A 20882-nucleotide genomic window follows, 5' to 3' on the forward strand; every position below is an offset into this window, starting at 1 on the left:
TATCTGGACCGAAAAATGGCTTTCGACAGAGTTCCACATAAGAGGTTGTTCTGGAAACTGGAAAATATTGGAGGGGTGACAGGTAAGCTTCTAACATGGATGAAAATTTTTCTGACTGATAGAAAAATGAGGGCAGTGATCAGAGGCAATGTATCGGACTGGAGAAATGTCACAAGTGGAGTACCACAGGGTTCAGTTCTTGCACCAGTGACGTTTATTGTCTACATAAATGATCTACCAGTTGGTATACAGAATTATATGAACATGTTTGCTAATGATGCTAAGATAATAGGAAGGATAAGAAACTTAGATGATTGTCATGCCCTTCAAGATGACCTGGACAAAATAAGTATATGGAGCACCACTTGGCAAATGGAATTTAATGTTAATAAATGCTATGTTATGAATGCGGAATAGGAGAACATAGACCTCACACAGATTATATATATTTTGAGAAATCTTTAAAGAATTCTGATAAAGAAAGAGATCTAGGGGTGGCTCTAGATAGAAAACTATCACCTGAGGACCACATAAAGAATATTGTGCGAGGAGCCTATGCCACGCTTTCTAACTTCAGAATTGCTTTTAAATACATGGATGGCGATATACTAAAGAAATTGTTCACGACTTTTGTTAGGCCAAAGCTAGAATATGCAGCAATTGTGTGGTGCCCATATCTTAAGAAGCACATCAACAAACTGGAAAAGGTGCAAAGACATGCTACTAAGTGGATCCCAGAACTGAAGGGCAAGAGCTACGAGGAGTGGTTAGAGGCATTAAATATGCCAAAACTAGAAGACAGAAGAAAAAGAGGTGATATGATCACTACAAAATAGTAGCAGGAATTGATAAAATCGATAGGGAAGATTTCCTAAGATCTGGAACTTTAAGAACAAGAGGTCATAGATTTAAACTACCTAAACACAGATGCCGAAGAAATATAAGAAAATTCACTTTCGCAAACATTGTGGTTGACGGTTGGAACAAGTTAGGTGAGAAGGTGGTGGAGGCCAAGACCGTCAGTAGTTTCAAAGCGTTATATGACAAAGAGTGCTAGTGCTGGGAAGACGGGACATCACAAGCGTAGCTCTCAGACTGTAACTACACTTAGGTAATTACTCCGAAATGACCTGATATAGCGCCGGAGAGGACACCTGCCCCGCTAGCCTCGAACCTCCCGAAGGATGAGGGGCCACCCAACGCCACTGCAGGCCGTGGGAAACGACTCGAAACGGCCACAAATCGTGAGACCAGATGCGAGTGAACAGAGCGAGGCCCCTCTTCCACCCCCCCCTCCATCGCCTCGTCAAAGTGGCACATCGCAAAAGAGCCAAATCCCCTGATGAGAACCTGACCTGCGCACAGAGCGATCATGACGCCAACCAGACGCAGACGGTTCTGAAGGCGGCGCCGGCCCTGTACCTGGCACCAATGGCCCACCTCGACGAGCTGAACCCCGAACCCTGGCAGGGCCCTCCGGGAGGAACTCACCCCCTGGGAATAAGCCAGGGGGAGTTATAGACGACAGCTGGAATAAGTCGCCTGTAGATACTTCTCCACTGCAGAGTCTGCAAACAACAAGGGATAAAAGGGCAATCTAAGAGCCAGGGCCAAAGCAGATTCCAAGGGGGAAGCAAGCACAACCTGCCAACACATGAGACGCGCAGCAGGAAAAAAAAACGCGACACCGCATCCCCTAGGATTGGCACAAACAGCTTCAAAAGCGCAGACGACACACAAGCAGCCGAGACCAATGCACCAGACCCAGAAACGGCACCAATCACCTTAACATTCTCCATAAGCCAGTCCGAGGACAGCTCCAGGAAGAAAAAGAGATGCAGGACCGAAGCCAACATGCCATAAGTGTGCAAGTCCTCAGCCACAAGCACAGTCAAAAGGGTGGAAACCTGCACATGAAGCTGAACCGTGCATACATCCCGCAGAAGGGTAAGAACGAACAAGCACTCATTAACCCCTAAGTTGCTCTGGGCTATTTGGTTTTTCACACCTATTGGGGAAAAAAAAAATTGTCTTTTAAGTATCATTTGTGTGCCCTGATCACAGAAAAAATCATAAAAAAAAATTGTAGGTGGCATATTTTGGCTGCAATAGGGCGGGGAAGTCTGGCAAAAAAAACAGCGTTGAATGTAATGAAACGCCATTTTCTGGGTGAGACCCAGAGGCTCCCCAGAGCTTTACCAGGTTGATATGCTAATGTCAGACTTTGGCATCAGTCATGTGTATGGAGTTCTAGGGCCTACCGGGGACCACGGCCAGAACCTGGGCCCCTCAGAGAGGCAAGGGGAGCAATGGCCTATAGAAACCCCCGTGTGGTAGGAAGCATTCTATGTCTGCCATCGACCGGGTCAAGCATCCAGAAAGGTAAGCATTCCAAAACAAACCCCTATTCTGGTGAAAATTGGTACCTAAAGCCGAACTGGTGGATAGAACTCCTCAACAGAAAACAAGCAAACTAATATGACGTCATACGTCACTGCGCCGCTGTCTGCGCAGCTCCCCCCTCCCCGGGAGGGGGAAGGGGGAGCCCCAGACCTCCCACGCCGGCTATCCACCCATCAGTTCTGAGGCTGGATGTCAAAACACACGAAAAACCGCCGACCGGAGGGAGGGAGGGTTGCCGGGGAGCCTCCAGGTCTCACCCAGAAAATGGCGTTTCATTACATTCAACGCTGGTTTTCTGGGGCAAGGCCCGTCGGCTCCCCGGAGCTAACTACCCACAGAGGAAGGTCAAAGGGACGGAACCGGGAGGCAGACACCACGCACCCCCCATGGAAGCGAGGCAACCGGCAGCAAACGCCAACCCAAGGCACCACAGCCCCAAAAAGTCCCGGGAACAACACGAGAACAACGAGCAGCAAGGCCCCCGCACGAACACCAAAATTCCATGCCCGAAAGACTGCAAGGACACGTCGCCAAGACGGCAGCGTGAGCAGCGAAGCCACAAGCATGAGGGAAGAACACAGGCAGCTGAGCCGCAAGAACACGGCTGACAACCCAGGACACCATCACCCGCGAACCGGGAAGAACAGAACCGGATCAACGCAAAACGCGCTCCGGACCCAAACGCCGTGGCACGCAAACAACAGCGGAGGGCCGCCACTGAACACAAAACACGACACACCCCCGGCCCGACCAACGAAGCACCAACAAACCCTGGACCCCTCCAGAACGCAGCAGCCCCACCCTGTGCCAGAAAAGATGGAGACTGCTGCCACCGAACAACCAAAACGCTAAAACCGAAGGAGCAAGAAAACCCAGCGACCCGACCCCCAGAGGCAAATGCCAAAAGGAAAGAGCCGACGAAAAAACACACCGGAACCGAAGGGGCACTACTAACCGAGGAGAAGACAGAGCACGCTGACCAGAGACCAGGATGGTGCAAGTGGCGCACGAACAGGCCGGAGGTGAACGACGCATGAGACAGCTTACTAACAGTGCAGAAGCAACACCAAGACTGAAAGCAAGCCGAAGCGGCTCCGCCAGCGCCACACAAAAAGAGGCGACAGTATGTGGCAAGACGACGGCCCCCAACCCCCACCAGAAAACCAAGCCGAGAGTAAACCAAGCTAAGAAGAGTAACTACCTAAGAAGGGACAGGAAAAGGAAGGACCGCCAAAATATCCCATACTGCCGCCAAGAGAAGCACGGAGGTGGGACACCTACCACGAAGCCACCCGACCACCAACCGGAGGCGAGACCGCGAGGCAGAACATAAGCAGCCCCGACAAGGCCCCTCCGAGCCCAAGAAAAGTCGGAGCCGCGGGAAGAACTCGGGCGCGACCACCGAAACCCAGGCGGCACAAGGAGATGGAACGTCTGCCGAACAGAAAAACTTCCCAAAGCAAGCAAGCCCGCCAGGAGTTCAGAAACGACGGGTCCGACGTGAGACATCACAAGACCCCCCAAAAAAACAACCGGCAGGGCAAACTAGGAAACCAAAGAAGGCGGAAGGGTTGCCTCCAGAACAGTACCCGAACCAAGGGGTACGAACAACCGCAATAGACCGAGACAAAGAAGCACACCACAGGACACAGGCTGAAAAACGCCCAAGAAGCCCAGGAACACACACAGAATACCCCTGCTGCAGAGGAGGCAGGAAGAAAGAGCAGAAGCACAAAAACCCCAGGGAAACAACTAGGGGTGGACAATCAGGCAGGGACAGAAAACCCCCACGCAATCCCTAGGCACAAAACAGCAGCAAAGTGCCACTCCACAACCGGACACAGGAACAAGGACACGCCACCGTGAAACACGGTACCAATGCACACGTGCAGTAGCAGCAACAAGCACCACCGCAACATGCAACATGTAAATAGCAACTCGCTTCTGCAAAGGCAGAGAACGGAGCAGGCAGACCCCAGACAGGGCCAACGGAGACACGACAAAACCCAGCAGGCCCAGAAACCTGCACACCAGGCGACCGACGGCGGAGAAACCCCGCTCGATACCTGCTGGATGGGGTACTGGGAGCTCATTTACACCCCAAGCCCGGCCCGAGGCCAGGCTAGACCGGCCAGAGGGCAGCTGCTTGGAGCGGCCCGCAGGCCCACATACCCCCACAACCAGGATGGGCCGGAACTTCTATTCGAAAACAGGCTAGTGTGCCCCGGAAGTCCATGGACGAACCAGCAAGAAGGCTTATGCTCGCAAGTAGGTCCTGTAACAACCACAGACCTCTGATGGTAAAACAGTGTTCCCCAATTGTGCCTATAGCACCACTGCACTCCACTGGTACTATCCCGCAAGTTCTACCAGATAGGTGGGACCCAAGAGCCAGAGCTCAAACCCTGCAAGCACAGCCAGGAGCCTTACCAGGTGAGTACAGAACCAACCCCACAACCCCCCACACCTCAACATGAAAAAAAGGTGGGTCCCCTGAATGACTCTAGCATGGGTTGGACATGTACATGAGGGGGACAGGAGGGGTTGAAAAGGGGACAGTCACTGGTGTGCGAACGGTCTCAGTCATACAAAATATACTTAAATAAAGACAGGTATATAAACAACACCGCATCCAGCGCCCGGCCAAAAGATGCCAGACCGCAGAAACTCACCTGGCGAACGGTGGCACGAACTTGACACAACTCAACCGTGCCCAGAAGAACCTGGGAGCACCGCCAGGTGAAGACGCCAGAGCCAGACCCAGCCGGACCCGCAGGGAGAGGCGAAGGAGGCAGCCCACACCCATGACAGGGAAAATCGCGGCGTCCTCCCCACAACTGGGAACCAGGACACCCCTGGAGCGAAGGGGGCACATACCGCAGCCAGGGAGAAGAGCAAGAGGCGAAACACTGTAGCAAAATGGGCGCAAAACACCAGCACTGAAACACCACCCAGACCAAAACAAACTCCACGGCGCATGCGCATAACACGCTGGCCAAACCGCACAACCCTCTCTGTGGGAAGGCGCCAACCAGGACTACTGCACTAGAAAAGTAGCCAAAAGAGGAAGCAGGAACAATAAAACCAGCCAACTAAGCAAAGACAGAGCCCAAAAAGGAACCCAACCGGGCCACAAGCAGCCCAACAAAGCAACAAGTAGCCCAACAGGGCTACAAGTAGCCCAACAGGGCTACAAGTAGCCCAACAGGGCTGCAAGTAGCCCAACCGGCCCACAAGTAGCCCAACCGGGCCACAAGTAGCCCAAAACTGTGACAAGGACGAGGAGCCAACAGACATTCCAATAATGCGGGAAGTAGCGAAAAACCTTCCCGAACCCTCGAGAACAGAAGCCAACACCAGTCCTGAAGGCACACAAAGGCGCAGGAGCACCCGAGATCAGAAGTCACGTAGAACCCCAAGAACAGGGAAACATGACGAAAACACCGTCCCAAAAAAGGGTGGGAGGAAACATCCACCCACAGGACGGAACCAACCGATTCAAACGCCAAGGAACCGAGCCCGGGGAGGGGCCGACGCCCAACAGCACGTATGGCGAGTGGGGAGGAAAGACCCCACTCAGCATAATCACAAGCCCCGCCTAGAGGGGGGATAAAAACCCCCACGGGGTCCAACGGGGCCAAGGCCCCCCAAGTCAGCCCCTCCCCAGCCCCGGGAACCTACACGACAGGCCCCGGGGCTGAGGTGTTCCCCCAAAGCCCTGGCCGTACCAGAAAACCAGGGCAGCCGTGAAAACACTAAGGAAGGGAGCCCACTGGCAGACTCATACAACACAGCTGGAGGAACAGGCTCAAATGCCCCCGTCACTACCCCGGAAGGGGAATTCCCCAAGACTGCCCGAGTCTCAACACCAGCAAAAACCCCGCCACGAACCTACAAACGGTAAGGAACCAGATGCAGGCAGGAAGGGTGATCCAGGGGAAAGACAAGGGGGCGTGGATGGAACTGAAGCAACCAACACCCCCAAGTCCCAAAACAGGGCAGCCCCGGGGCTCCCGGGGAGTAAACCACAAGAACGTTGCCACCACCAAGGCTCAAGTGCAACGCCCCTGCTGCCCGCACCCGCTTAGTCAGCACAACTGGGTAACCGAGCCACAACGAGCAACCAAACTCGCAGGACTCTGGGTCGAAGGTGTCACCGACCCCACAGGCAGCAGACAGAGGCAAAACAGAGTCACCCAGAGACAAAGGGTGAGAGCAACCCTCAAACTCGCTGAAAGCGAGGGGGGCTCTGGGGTCACATCCATCGCACCCACGCGCCCCCAGGGGTTTCCCAGGGTCCCGAGCATTTACTATAAGAGGACTCACGCTCAGGTAATCCCAGGCAGGGTACTGCTAACCGGCACCCAAAGCTACCAAACAACTTTCTAAGAGCTGAACCCCCGGGACGTGTACACTCACGGGGACCTAGCAGGGGGTACCACCAGAAAATACTCAGAACACAAGGGACACAAGGGGCAAGAACAAAGGCAGACCCCCCCCCCCCCCACCAGGTAGATAAACAAAAAGAAAAAGAAAACCCCGCAAGAGGACAGCGTACCCAAGCGGAACAGAGCCTGCCACTATGATTGGTAAAGACAAGCTGCACAGTACCCTGTGCCCCACCAGTGCAAAAACTGCCTCTTACTCTAAGGCGAACAAGGGAGACAGAACACCCGAGCACACAAAGAGCGGCCGAAAACCAAGCAGTAAACGGCCAAGCAGGGGCAGGACCCAAGGAACTTGTGGAAGGCGGCCCCAAGCCCCAAGGGCAGTACTTACAGGGCACCTAGGAAAGGGAACCCTAGGCGCATGCAGCCCGAGTACTGGAGAATCACTTCCGGCTCACGCACCACCTAGAAAACAGACACCACACTCTAGGTACAGTGCTGAAACAACCACTGGAGCCGGAGCACATAACCGGTGCCTATAGCATCAGCCGAAGAACTGATAGGGGGGATAGCCGGCGTGAGAGGTCTGGGGCTCCCCCTTCCCCCTCCCGGGGAGGGGGGGAGCTGCGCAGACAGCGGCGCAGTGACGTATGACGTCATACTAGTTTCCTTGTTTTCTGTTGAAGAGTTCTATCCACTAGTTCGGCTTTAGGTAGCAATTTTCACCAGAATAAGGGTTTGTTTTGGAATGCTTACCTTTCTGGATGCTTGACCCGGTCGATGGCAGACATAGAATGCTTCCTACCACACGGGGGTTTCTATAGGCCATTGCTCCCCTTGCCTCTCTGAGGGGGCCAGATTCTGGCCGTGGTCCCCGGTAGGCCCTAGAACTCCATACACATGACTGATGCCAAAGTCTGACATTAGCATATCAGCCTGGTAAAGCTCCAGGGAGCCGACGGGGCTCCCCCCAGAAAACAGCATTGAATGTAATGAAACGCCATTTTCATTGTGAGCCCCAGAGGCTCCCTGGAGCTTATCGGGCTAATGTATGTTATATTAGACCGGGACATTAGCTATGGAGTTCAGACCTACCAGGGACCAGCGCCAGAACCTGGCCCCTTCAGAGAGGTTTCAGGGAGCAATGGCCCTGGAAAACCCCATTGTGGTTGGGTTTTCCTTATCTGCCATCGACTGGGGTTAGGCACCCAGAAAGGTAGGCATAACAAAACAAACAACACATAGTAAGAAACTAAAACAAAAAACCGAACAGAGAGGTAGAAACTCCCTACAATCCCAAGGAAACAAGCAAACAAGCAAACAAGCAATTATCCCAATTTACTGCCGCATCGCTCGTCCGCGCAGCCCTTCCCTACCCGAGAGGGAAGGGAGGGGGGGCCCTGGATCTCACCGCGTCGGCTGTCTTCAGTTCTGAAACTAGACTTCAAAGAATGTGAAAAAAACGCCGACCGGAGGGAGGGAGGGTTGCCAAGGAGCCTCCGGGGCTCACCCAGAAAATGGCGTTTCATTACATTCAACACTGGTTTTCTGTGGGGAGCCCCTATGGCTCCCTGGAGCTACATACCCAAAGGGAATGAACTGGGAACTTACCCGGGAGGCGGCGGCAACAAACTCCTCAATGTGAAGTCGAGACAACTGGCTGCAACCTGTGACCCAAAGCAACACAAGAACGCTGAGGAGCAGGCACGTTCACCAAATAATGGGCGGCCAGGACCCTGTTCGCCCTCCAAAATCCACACGCCCGAATACGAGCCCAAGACATGTTACCAAACACGGCGGTCAAAGCTGCAAACTTCCGAACGTCATGGGCGCGAGGATAGACTGCAGGCTGGTTAGACTTAATAATCCTGCAGACATCCTGGGAGACGCGAACCCGAGAACAGGGAACGAGGGAAACCAGATCAACCCAAAGTGCATCCCCAGCCACCCCAGCCGAGGCTTGCAGGTAACGGCGAAGAACCGCAACCGGACACAACACATGATGCACCCCCGGCCGAACCCAGCATCAATGACCCAAGAACCCCTCCAGAAGGCAGCCGTCTCGTTCTTCGCCAGAAAAGATGGAGAAAGCTGCAAACGTACAAACCTACCCCCAGGACCAAAAGAGCAGAAACCCCTGCGCCGGAGGAGAGCATGAAGCTTCCCTACCCGACCCTCAGAGGCCAATGCCAACAAAAACAAAGCCTTGGAAAACCAATCTTGAACTGAAGGGGCCATCACAAACCGAGGAGTGGGGGCCCTTATTATGATTATTAGCACTCATAATGTCCTTTTTCTAAGCAAGTATGGTGGATATCGTTGACTGAGATTTGTTGTACTGCCTATCTCATTCAGCAACCCGCACACCATCTTCATACTGTAGACACTCGATTATCTAGGATTTGAAAATCCGGAAAACGCCCTTATACGACCAAAATCGTGACCGGATAAAATTATCTCAATATCAGGCCAAAATGTCCATAGGAGCCGGAAAATCGGGGATTTGGCTGGATCAGTGGCCTAACACACATTGTACACCACCACACCACTCCCTCCCTTCCCACCAAGAAGGGAGGGAGTCACCCCTCACTGCTGTTCACTTTCTCTGTCCCACCCACATTCACTTTCCCTCACTTCCTCCCTCCCCAAGAGATCCTTCTGTAGGTGGCAGTAGTTTGCCAGCCTGGAGAATTTCCACCCAATACAATAAAACATTCATGAAACAAGTATTTTTATAACTTTTATTATCCTAATAATATTGCTAAACAAAATCTGTAACCAAAAATATATATGATCATGTACTGTACATCCAGAATTTAAGAAACAATTCTGGCTACCGGTGACGAGTGTAGGGTTATCTGAGTGAGCCCGACCCTTCCCCCCACCACCGACACACCTCCCCCCACCCACCCCACAACCCATACCCACACTGCTTAAAGGTCACAGTTACACTGTCCATAATTCCCTCCCTAAAAAAAAGGAGGGAGGGAGTTGAACAGAAAGGGAAGGGAAGGAGGGAGGGAGTTCGTCAAGAAGAGAAGGGAAGGAGGGAGAGAGTCGATCAGGAAGGGATGGGAAGGAGGGAGTCGATCAGGAAGGGAAGGGAAGGGAAGGAGGGAGGGAGAAGTGTTGAGTGTGTGGGGTAACATATGTGACTCGCTTAAGCCTACCAAGGAAGGTGGCATTGGAGGTGTTGCAAGAATTGTATTGTTTTCTTAATGCTGTAGAGAGCTAGTTATGAATATTAAATAACACACTATAATAGTTGAACAGTATAGTACAGTATTTGGTTTGCTATTTATTCATTTAAATATTTACAAGAAAATAAAATGGGATTTAACAGAACTTAAGGTGCATATGTTAAAAGTCATTGTACAGCGTGTCAACACCCATGTGTCGACACTATTCAAGAACAAGAGGTCATAGATTTAGACTAACAAAAACAAAGCTGGTGGAGAAATATAAGAAAATTCTCTTTTGTAAACAAAGTGGTAGACAGTTGGAACAAGTTAGGTGAGAAGGTGGTGGGGGGCCAAAACCATCAGTAGCTTCAAAGCGTTATATGACAAAGAGTGCTGGGTAGACGGGACACCACGAGCGTAGCTCTCATCCTGTAACTACACTTAGGTAATTACACTTAGGTAATTACACGTGGAGGGGGATATGGGAAGGCCAGCGTGAGGTGGGGGGAGAGGGGGTGACCAGGCAGGACGTGTGATCTGTCTCTGTCCAATCTCACCCACCCACCTGCCTGCATGCCCACCTACCCACCTTCTAACCCAGCCACCTGTTCACCCACCTCCCTACTCGCCCACCCACCTGTTCACCCACCTGCTTGCTAGCCCACTCAACTGCCTGCATGCCCACCTACCAACCCACCCACCTGTTCACCCACCTTCCTGCTCACCCACCCACCACCCACCTGTTCACCCCACCCACCTGTTCGTGCCACCTTCCTGCTCACCCACCCACTTGCCTGATAGCCCACCCAGCCACCTGTTCACCCACCTGAATGCTCACCCACCCAGCTGTTCACCTACCCACCCACCTGTTTACCCATCTGCCTACATGCCCATCTGCCAACCCACCTTCCTGCTCGCCCACCCACCTGCCTCATAGCCCACCCAGCCACCTGTTCACCCATCTGCCTGGTTGCCCACCCACCCACCTGAATGCTTGCCCTCCCACCCACCTGTTCACCCACTTCCCTGCCCACCCACCTGTTTACCCACCTGCCTGCATGCCCACTTACCTACCTGCCAATCCACCCACCCACCTGTTCACCCACCTGCCTGCTCACCCACCCACCTGCCTGATAGCCCACCCACCTGCCTGCCCACCCACCCACCTGCCTGATAGCCCACCCACCCACTTGCCTGATCGAATCTGTTCACCCACCAAGCCCATCTGCCTGGATGATACATGGTTACCTGGATGATGGGGTTCTGGGAGTTCTTCTACTCCCCAAGCCCGGCTCGAGGCCAGGCTTGACTTGTGAGACTTTGGTCCACTAGGCTGTTGCTTGGAGCGGCCCGCAGGGCCACATACCCACCACAGCCCGGTTGGTCCGGCACTCCTTGGAGGAATAAATCTAGTTTCCTCTTGAAATTGTCCACGGTTGTTCCGGCAATATTTCTTATGCTTGCTGGGAGGACGTTGAACAACCGCGGACCTCTGATGTTTATACAGTGTTCTCTGATTGTGCCTATGGCGGCACTGCTCTTCACTGGTTCTATTCTGCATTTTCTTCCATATCGTTCACTCCAGTACGTTGTTATTTTACTGTGTAGATTTGGTACTTGGCCCTCCAGTATCTTCCAGGTGTATATTATTTGATATCTCTCTCGTCTTCTTTCTAGCGAGTACATTTGGAGGGCTTTGAGACGATCCCAATAATTTAGGTGCTTTATTGCGTCTATGCGTGCCGTATATGTTCTCTGTATTCCCTCTATTTCAGCAATCTCTCCTGCTCTGAAGGGGGAAGTGAGTACTGAGCAGTACTCAAGACGGGACAACACAAGTGACCTGCCATCCACCCATCCAAAACCCACCTGCCTGAACTCACCTATCCCTGCCCACCTACCAGCTAGACAGCTAACCACCCACCCAGCCCCACACACTAATTAGTGTGTGTCAATTCATATCATGTGCATGGTATAAAAATTGTTGGAAATTGTCTTTTTTGGACTCAAAGGTGAAAAAGTACTCTTATCCGGAAAACATGATTATCCAGCTGGGGGGTCCTTCCCATATAGTCCGGATAATCGAGTGGAGACAGTATTTACGAATGATCTCTTGTTTTTGCTCTATGGTCATCCTTACAAGTGCTTTCATATGTTGAACCTTACCACTAACTTTCTTGGAACCCATGGTGTGATATACAATAATCAGTTTTATGTTGAAAAAGCAAAAAATTACCCAAAAATATAGAATTTCTTATAAGCATAAGCATAATTCTTATAAACAGAGGCAGGTCGGCCCGCGCGACTGGGAACCGTGTGCTTCGTCGACCCGAACGTGAAAAGCATGTTTTTCAATGGCACATCTGGTTCATACAGTTTTCCATCTCTTCCAAACCTCATGTTACCACTAACAATTATTTCACCAGTGTGAATAGTTGTCAACATATTCACTTCATGTCTGTCTTTCCAGCGCATGGATAAAATCTTGTCATATTTTCGAAGTTGGCAATCACCAACACCAATATTAGTAGTATCAAAAACTGGCATTTCTTTCCTATGTGTCTTTACAGTGTCACACACTCCCTTTTTATGTTCAAGAAGGAACTTTGTCAGCAAGGGGCTTGTATAATAATTGTCAGTGTACAGAATGTGCCCCTTGTTTAGCAGTGGTTCCATGAGTGTCTTCACTTCACTGCCAGAAAACCTGTGAGGACCTTGAACGGGCATGTCTATGTCTGTACAGGAATATAATATCATACCCATCACCATTCCGGTTTCACAGTTGCACAGTACAAAGAATTTGAGACCAAAATGGAGTCATTTCGATGGAATGTACTGTTTGAAGATATGACGTCCCTTGAAAAGAACTAGGGATTCATCAAGGACAACATTCTGTCCTGGTACAGAGTACAGTGACACCTTGGCTTACGAATGCCCCTATTTACGAACTTTTCGGGTTACGAGCCCAATTTCTTCGTAAAATGTGAATCGGCTTACGAGCTTTGCCTCAAGAAATAAAGTTTGTTGATACTTGTATGGACGACCTAGCTCATGGTTCCTGGTGGCATGGTCGCTCACGTGTCAGTTTACCAGTGCCTCCTGCTTAGTGACGATCACGTATGAATTCTTTGTAAAGAGTTTCATTGTTTTTTTTTTGGGGGGGGGGGATTTGAACATAATAGTAATTATTATATATCATGCCATGGATCTTAAGGAAGGAAGTCAGTCTTAAGGTTAAACCTAAGAAAACACATGTGAGGATGACCATAGAGCGAAAACACGAGATCATTCGTAAACATGAAAATGGTACACGGGTTGTTGAACTAGCTAGGCATTACAACAAATCTATGTCAACGATATGCACTGTATTTGTTAAGAAAAATGACATTATGATTGCTAAAGTGGCAAAAGTTTTTATTAATTTGAATACACAACAAGGAGTTAGCGGGTGATAGCGTTTCAGAGGCCATCATTTGTGAAAAAGCAAGGCTACTTGCATGAAGACCTTTTAAAGAAAACCCTCTGGAACAAGTGATGCAGATATGAAAGAGTTTAAGGTGAGCAAGGGATGGTTTGAGAAATTTAGAAAAAGAAGTGGCCATCTTGGAAAAAATTTCCAGAATGTCCTAGGGCTGCTGGCTGGCTTAGTACCGAGTGAGCAACCATGGGTAAAGCATGCGCCTCTAGTTCCCAAACACCTGTGTGATGCAGTGTTGAAAGATCGCTCTTTGTCGGTGAAATTCAGACCTTATTGTTTGAAGAACATAAGAGTCATGATAATGATGAAGCTAGGCACAATATGGACATAACGCAAAGGTCGGATTCAAGTGATACAGCACTGATGAAGACAATATAGCGAGCGACCGTATCCAGTAGTAACTGAGTGCCACCCATGCTCACCTGTGTTATCTCCAATTTTTATAGATGAAACATAGATGAATCATTTTCTGAGTTCAGTGATGATGCATCTAATACAAATAGCATAGATGAACAGCATTAGTAGCTTCCATGGTGGTGTTTGCCATAGATATTTTCAAGAATAGCTGAATCTCTTCCAGAATACCTTACAAAGCAATCTTCTCAAGACTACTTTTCAAATTGATCTTTTCCTATAATTTTTTCAAGACTACCTTACACTTCACAAGCTTGGCTACATACCACCTACAGGTACTAAAGCCAAGGGTGTATGCGAGTGCATTATTTTCAAGTACACAGAACGAAAAAACAAGAAGTGAAAATCTACCTGGTGCATCGAGAGTGAAGTTGTGCTGTGTACCATGGAGTGCTTTGTTGATTATCACTCACTTTCGAAGTACTGAGTGTGTAATACAGTGTGTTACTGTGTAAATAGTGTGTGAAACTGTACATATTGTAATTTTAGTGAATTTTGAACAAGTAATATTGCGACAATAAACATTTATTGTGGACACATTACTAACACATGTATCACAGTTCCGTGGAACATTATGAACATTCTACTGTATATATATTGTAAAGGACACAAGTGTCCTACGATAAAAAATAAATAAAAATGCATAGGAAATACATAGAGCAAATAATTGAAAATATATTTGTGGAAACGCGCGGTGATTGAATGGCCCACGCAACTGTCTCTAGGAGCTTGATGCACTGGCGACCAGCCTGTTATGATGTCACACGCCCCCCCTTCTCCATATTCTCACAGCCAAAGTGACTTTTTTTTTGTTTTTTTATATGTATGTGTTCATGGAAGGGAAGTTATCATTTTACAAAGATCAAAGAATTTTTGTGAACACTTGATTTTTGGCACACGGGGGAATGGCACAATGAATGAAGTGCATCACAGTGGTTAAGGGATTCACAAGAAGGAACTGTACAAATGCATGGGCAACAACTTATTATACAATATCAATGTTGAGCAGGCATTATACCTCACATACGTTTTTTGGAGAAGGAATATGAAAAAGAATTTGTGGGTTTCCACCTGGAGAAGATGTACAAATCAAAGGAGCAGATATCTTTGAATGCCATAACAGTCCACCATCACAGACTAAGATAATGGTACAATGAGTTAATCCAATCAGCAGGTTCAATTCATAGTCACACTGTGTCATGAAGGAAAGTATTTTGACAAATTAAGCACTTGATAACTCCAAGGACACCATCTGCTAGATGGCAAATAATGGGTTTTCATATTATGACAAATTCACACCATATTTCATGTTTTTCAATAGTACACATAAGAGATGGGTCATCAGCAGCTGTGCCAGCAGTGATACTGGTAACCCTGGACTTACCTTATATCCAGGAAACTTTACCAATTGGTGAGCGTATATCATGGCAGGACAGCCAATCTTCTTTGATACAGGTGGTGTTCTGCGCTTTATCTGTACATGGCCTTCTCGCTGAAATTGAAAAATGACTAGGATCTTTAAAAAGAAATATTAAAGAATTTCAGTGCTTAAGTGCTGATATACTAAGTCTTAGATTCTTGCCAAATTTCTGAGATATTTGCTGACCCAGAAACTGTCTCTATCAAAGAATGGAAGGAAGCTTGTGGATTCGTAATTGACTTGAAACTAGGAATACTAACCAGAAAGAAACACAAAACAAATTACTTTTTTAACCCTTAAACTGTGCAACATGTCATGTCATATGACGTGTTGAGAAATTGACGCAGAAGTACGCATCACGTCATATAACGTTTTGGAGTACTACGCAAGATTTTAACGTCCCGCGGATACACGGGGTTCACATCACCTTCCTCAGGGCACTTGTAAACAGACACCATTTAAAAAACCAGCGTTGAATGTAATGAAATACCATTTTCTGGGTGAGTCCCGAATGCTTCCCGGAGCTTATTAGGCTGATACGCTAATGTCAGACTAGGGCATCAGTCATGTGTATGGAGTTCTTATGGGCCTTCCGGGGACCACGAGCCAGAACCTGGCCCCCTCTAGAGAGGCAAGGGGAGCAATGGCCTATAGAACCCCCAGTGTAATTGGAAGCATTCTATGTCTGCCATCAACCGGGTTAGGCACCCAGAAAGGTAGGCGACCCAAAACAAACCCCTATTCTGGTGAAAATTGCAACCAAAAGCCAAATGAGTGGATAGAACTCCCCAAACAAAAACAAGCAAACTAGTATGACTCACCCGTCATCGCGCCGCTGTCTGCCCAACCCCCCCTCCCTGGGAGGGGGAAGGGGTAGCCCCAGACCTTCCGCGCCGGCGATCCACACCCCAGTTCTGAGGTTGGATGTCAAAACATGCAAAAAAAAAAACGCCGACCGGAGGGAGGGAGGGAGGGATGCCAGGGAGCCTCCGGGACTCACCCAGAAAATGGTGTTTCATTACATTCAACGCTGGTTTTCTAGGGGGGAGCCCCTACGGCTCCCCGGAGCTAACAACCCCACAGAGGAAAAGAATAGGGTTTACCCGGGAGGAGGTTGCTGCTCGCTCCTCAACCTGAAGCCGAGACAATTGGCTGCATCCGCCAGCCCAAAGCGACACAGGCCCGACTGGGCCCAGGAATGTTTACTAGGTAACGAGCGGCCAGGACCCTGTTCGACCGACAAAATCCCCCCGCCCGAATGTCAACCCATGACATACCTGTATTGCCAAAGACAGCAGCAAGAGCCACAAACTTGCGGACGTCATGGGCACTGGGATAGACCACAGGCTGGGTAGCCTAAATAACCCTGCGGATGACCTGGGAGACCCGCACCCTTGAACAGGGAAGAAGGGAAACCGGATCAACCCAAAGCGCGTCCACAGACACAGAAGCCGTGGCGCGCAAATAACAGCAGAGAGCCGCAACCGGACACAAAACATGATGCACCCCCGGCCGAACCAACCAAGCATTCACAACCCAGGGACCCCTCCGGAAAGCCGCAGTCTCATTCTTCGACAGAAAAGAAGGAGAAGGCTGCAGACGAACAAACTGATCACCCCGACCGAAGGAGCAGAAACCTCTGCGCCGGAAGAGAGCATGAAGCTCACCTACCTGACTCCCACAGGCAAATGCCAACAGGAAGTCACAGAAATGATGATAAACTCGAGTCAAAAATACCATACGCAAAGACTCAAAGAGAAGATCGAACCATCCACGTGATGTACCGGTCCGATCTGCTGGAAGAGGCAGAGCCGCAGAAAAACCTCCGAGTTCGGACACCGAGCAAGCAGCGCCTGAAACCACAGCTGGGCCGGCCACCAAGGGACCAAGAGTACAACTCTCCCCTGGCAAGTCTCTAAGCGAGTCAGGACTTGGAGCAACAGCTGAACCGGGGGAAGAGGTACAGGAACCTCCACCTCGACCAGTCCTGCCGAAAGATGTCGACCCCAATGGCCTCCCAGTTGGGAAAGGGCACCATAGACAGGGGAAGGCGCCGCAATCACGTGGACGCGAAGAGGTCCACCTCGGGGCATCCGAACGTCTGGGAAAGCCAATGGAAGGAGTCGGCGTCGACCGTCCATTCCGTGAAGAGGGGAACGAAACGAGACAGACCATCAGCCAAGACGTTGCACATTCCCCACACGTGAACCGCCACGAGAGCCAAACCCCGAGAACTCAGCAGACGAGTCACCCGAAGCAACCAGCGCCAAAGAGCCAAGGACCGCACTGGAATCCCCCAGTTCAGACAATGAACCACCGGTTAGAAGTCCGAATGGAGCCAGATCGTCAACCTGCGGGCGACTCGAATCCTCTAAAGAGCAAACCACACCGCCGCGAACTCCCTCACAGTGCTGTGGGCTCGTTGGAAGGACAGACCCCACTAACCCTGGCCGGTCTGGTGAGCACTGGTCACAAAGTCCCAGCTGAGAGACGACGCATCCATGAACACATTGAGCGAGGGCTCGGGTAGGTGCCAAGGCACTGAACCCCAAAAAACCCGAAGAGGAAGCTGGCGACGCAGCAACCGAGACAAAGCCCCCGGGGTCTGAACCCAGCGATCGCGAGAGAGGCGGAAGGGACGTCCCCAAAGGAACCAAACCCGAAGCCAAACCCGACCCGGCTGGTAGACCAGCATCGCAAAGTTCAGGCTCCCGCACAGACCCTCAAGCAACCACCGGGTGACCCAGGAGCCCCCTAGAAACCGGCACATGCGGAACCGCAGCCGCAGAAGAGACTCCGAAGGAAGAGACAAGGAAGCGGTCCGAGAGTTCCACACAAGGCCCAGCCAGGTCCAAACCTGGGAGGGAACCAGATGGGACTTACTCCAGTTCACCAAGAACCCGAACCCGGCGAGCTGAGAAAGAACCAAATCCCTGGCCAGCATACAAGCGGACTGGCTTGGAGCCCAAACCAGCCAGATGTCGAGGTAGGCCAACACTCAAACACCTAACAGACGCAGACAGGTCACAACGAGCCGCATGAGGCACATGAAAACGCGATGTGTCAGGTTCAACCCGAACAGGAGACAATGAAAGCGATAAGCACTTAGCCCCACGACAAAACCGAGCCAGTCCCTGAACCCCGGATGAATCAGGACGTACCAATAACTGTCCCGGAGGTCCAGGGAAACCATCCAAGAGCTCGGCTCCAATAGGAGCTGAACCTGAGACAGCGTGGTCATCCGAAAGGAGGGGGAATGAACCCAGGGGTTCAGATGGGACAAGTCCACAATGAACCGCAGGTCCGCACAGTCCCGTTTCGGGACTGGAAACAGACGGGAAACCCATCTGAGGGACGTCATCGTTTCGACCACGCCCAAGTGAACCCACTCCAAGATGACCTGACGAAGCGCAGGGGAAGAAGCCTGCCCCGCCAGCCCCGAACCCCCTGCAGGGGGAGGGGCAACCCAACGCCACCGGAGGCCATGTGAAACGATCTGAAACGCCCACAAATCGTGGGACCAGGCGTGAGCGAACAATGCAAGCCCCCCCCCCCCATCGCCCCGTCAATGAGGTGAACTGCAAAAGGGCCGGCACCCCTTATGAGACCTAGAACCTCGCACAGAGCGAACACCGTGCCGACCAGATGAAGGCAGGTCCAAAGGAGGAGCTGAACCCGAACCTGACACCAGTGGCTTATCACAACGAGAGGAACCCCGAGCCTTGGCACGACCCTTCCGGGAAGGCCTCCCCTGAGACCCACAGAGAACCAGCAAGTCCGACATAGGACGGCAAGAAGCCGAAGAAGCCTGAGGGCTCAAACAAGAGAGGAAAAAATGGGGAAGACATCCTAAGAGCCAAGGTCTAAGCGGATTCCACAGAGGAGGCAAGCACCGTCTGCCAACACGCGAGCCAGGAGGCATTAAACAAAGCCACCGCATCCCACAAAATCGGCGCGAAAAGCTTCAGCAAGGCAGCCAACGAGTGAGCCACCGAGGCTCAGGCGCCAGACCTAGGAACAGACCCAGGCGCCCCCAGATCCTCCGTGAGCCAGTCGGACGACAGCTCCAGGAGGGAAAAGTAGTGCAAGGCCGCAACCAAAAGGCCCCGAGTGCGCAAGTCCTCCTCCATCTGCGCCGCTGAAAGGGAGGGAACCTGCACATAAGAGCTGAATGACACCAACATCCCGAGGAAGGGCAGGAACAAACACTCATTGAGATGCTCAAGGTCGCCCCCCCAGGAAAACCTGAAGCACCGTCGAAGCCTCCCGCCACTGAAGCGTACGGGAACGGCAGGAGGAGTGCCAAGCCTCCAAGGTAAAGACCAGACAGTCCGCCAGCCAGGACGACTCCAGAACCTCGTAACAGGGCGAGAAAGGGAACGAAGTCCCAAACTTGAAAGCCGAGGGATGAATTGCCGAGGCACAATCCGTCTAGTGGTTGTTTTATGCTGGCCGTATATATAATTCTTGGTTCTAAACATGTCATAGCTACTTATTTACACTCATGCTTTCTGGCCTTTGAGTGTCAGTAACTGCTCTTCTGTCATCCCCAATTTCCTGATATATTGCGGATTTTACAGCAGAGATTGGAATGCCAATATCCCACTCAATTTCAGGCTTATCACTTGCAGTTTTAGCTGCTTAGCACACATCTGTGACAGGCTAGTATGCCTCCTATGTGTGATGGTATCCATACAAATGAGACTGAAACTTGCTCTGTGTATTTGGTAATTGATGAAAGACCCACAGTTGGTAGTGGACCCCATTTCCATCCTACAGGTGGAAGTGGACCCCATACCCATCCTATGGGCAGTTGTGGGCCCAAACCATCCAATGTGCAGCCGTGGGCCCAAACCATCCTACAGGTGGTATGGACCCCTTACTCACCCAACAGGTGGTAGTGGACCCCATACCCATCCTACAATTGGTAGGCGACGCCATACCCATACTTACATACATCGTATATCCATCCTGTTTGCGGTAGTGTACCCCATAGACCTTCTAACGTAACATCGTTTTCTGTAGACATTCCAACACTCTATTCTCTTGAAATTTTCAAAGCACACACTATTGTATATTACGTTGATTGGCAAAGCACCATTATTATATGTAATAATTAATTTTGCTTATTATTATTTGCTGAGAACAACCAACATTTCTCAAAACAAAACTACGAGCCTTCAATAGGATGTATTTGATACATAATATTCTAATAGCAAGGACAATAGAAGGTAAATTTCACAACACATGTGGGACTTGAAAAATAAAATTGCCATTAAAATTGAACCAATTACGACTATTCTGCTGCCTACAGCGATAGACGGGTACTATGAGATGTAAATTGGTACATGAGGAAGATTTAGTGCCTTAAAAAAATATAACTGGGAATATACCACATAGGTACTCATAGATTAGCAAAATAGAGACTATAAGCAATTAGTCATATATGTGCTGTCTTGTGTGAGAATAGGTTGCCTCAGATCTGGACCATCACCTCAGATCTGGGCCAGCTCCTCAGATCTGGACCAGCTCCTCAGATCTGGACCATCACCTCAGAACTGGACCATCACCTCAGATCTGGACCATCACCTCAGATC

The 20882-nt window shown here is 50.4% G+C and overlaps 1 protein-coding gene across 3 annotated transcripts in view; it reads right to left on the reverse strand.

Annotated features, from left to right (window-relative positions):
* LOC123754081 (uncharacterized) overlaps positions 1–20882 on the reverse strand; it is a 419143-nt gene that overhangs the window by 308503 nt on the left and 89758 nt on the right. For all 3 annotated transcript variants that reach the window (XM_045736239.2, XM_045736241.2, XM_045736238.2), the window contains exon 3: positions 15250–15357. In XM_045736239.2, the coding sequence (XP_045592195.2) occupies positions 15250–15357 (108 nt within the window). The remainder of the gene's footprint in view (positions 1–15249; positions 15358–20882) is intronic.

Source organism: Procambarus clarkii, chromosome 6 (assembly GCF_040958095.1).
Source record: "Procambarus clarkii isolate CNS0578487 chromosome 6, FALCON_Pclarkii_2.0, whole genome shotgun sequence".
NCBI classification, from domain to species: domain Eukaryota; kingdom Metazoa; phylum Arthropoda; class Malacostraca; order Decapoda; family Cambaridae; genus Procambarus; species Procambarus clarkii.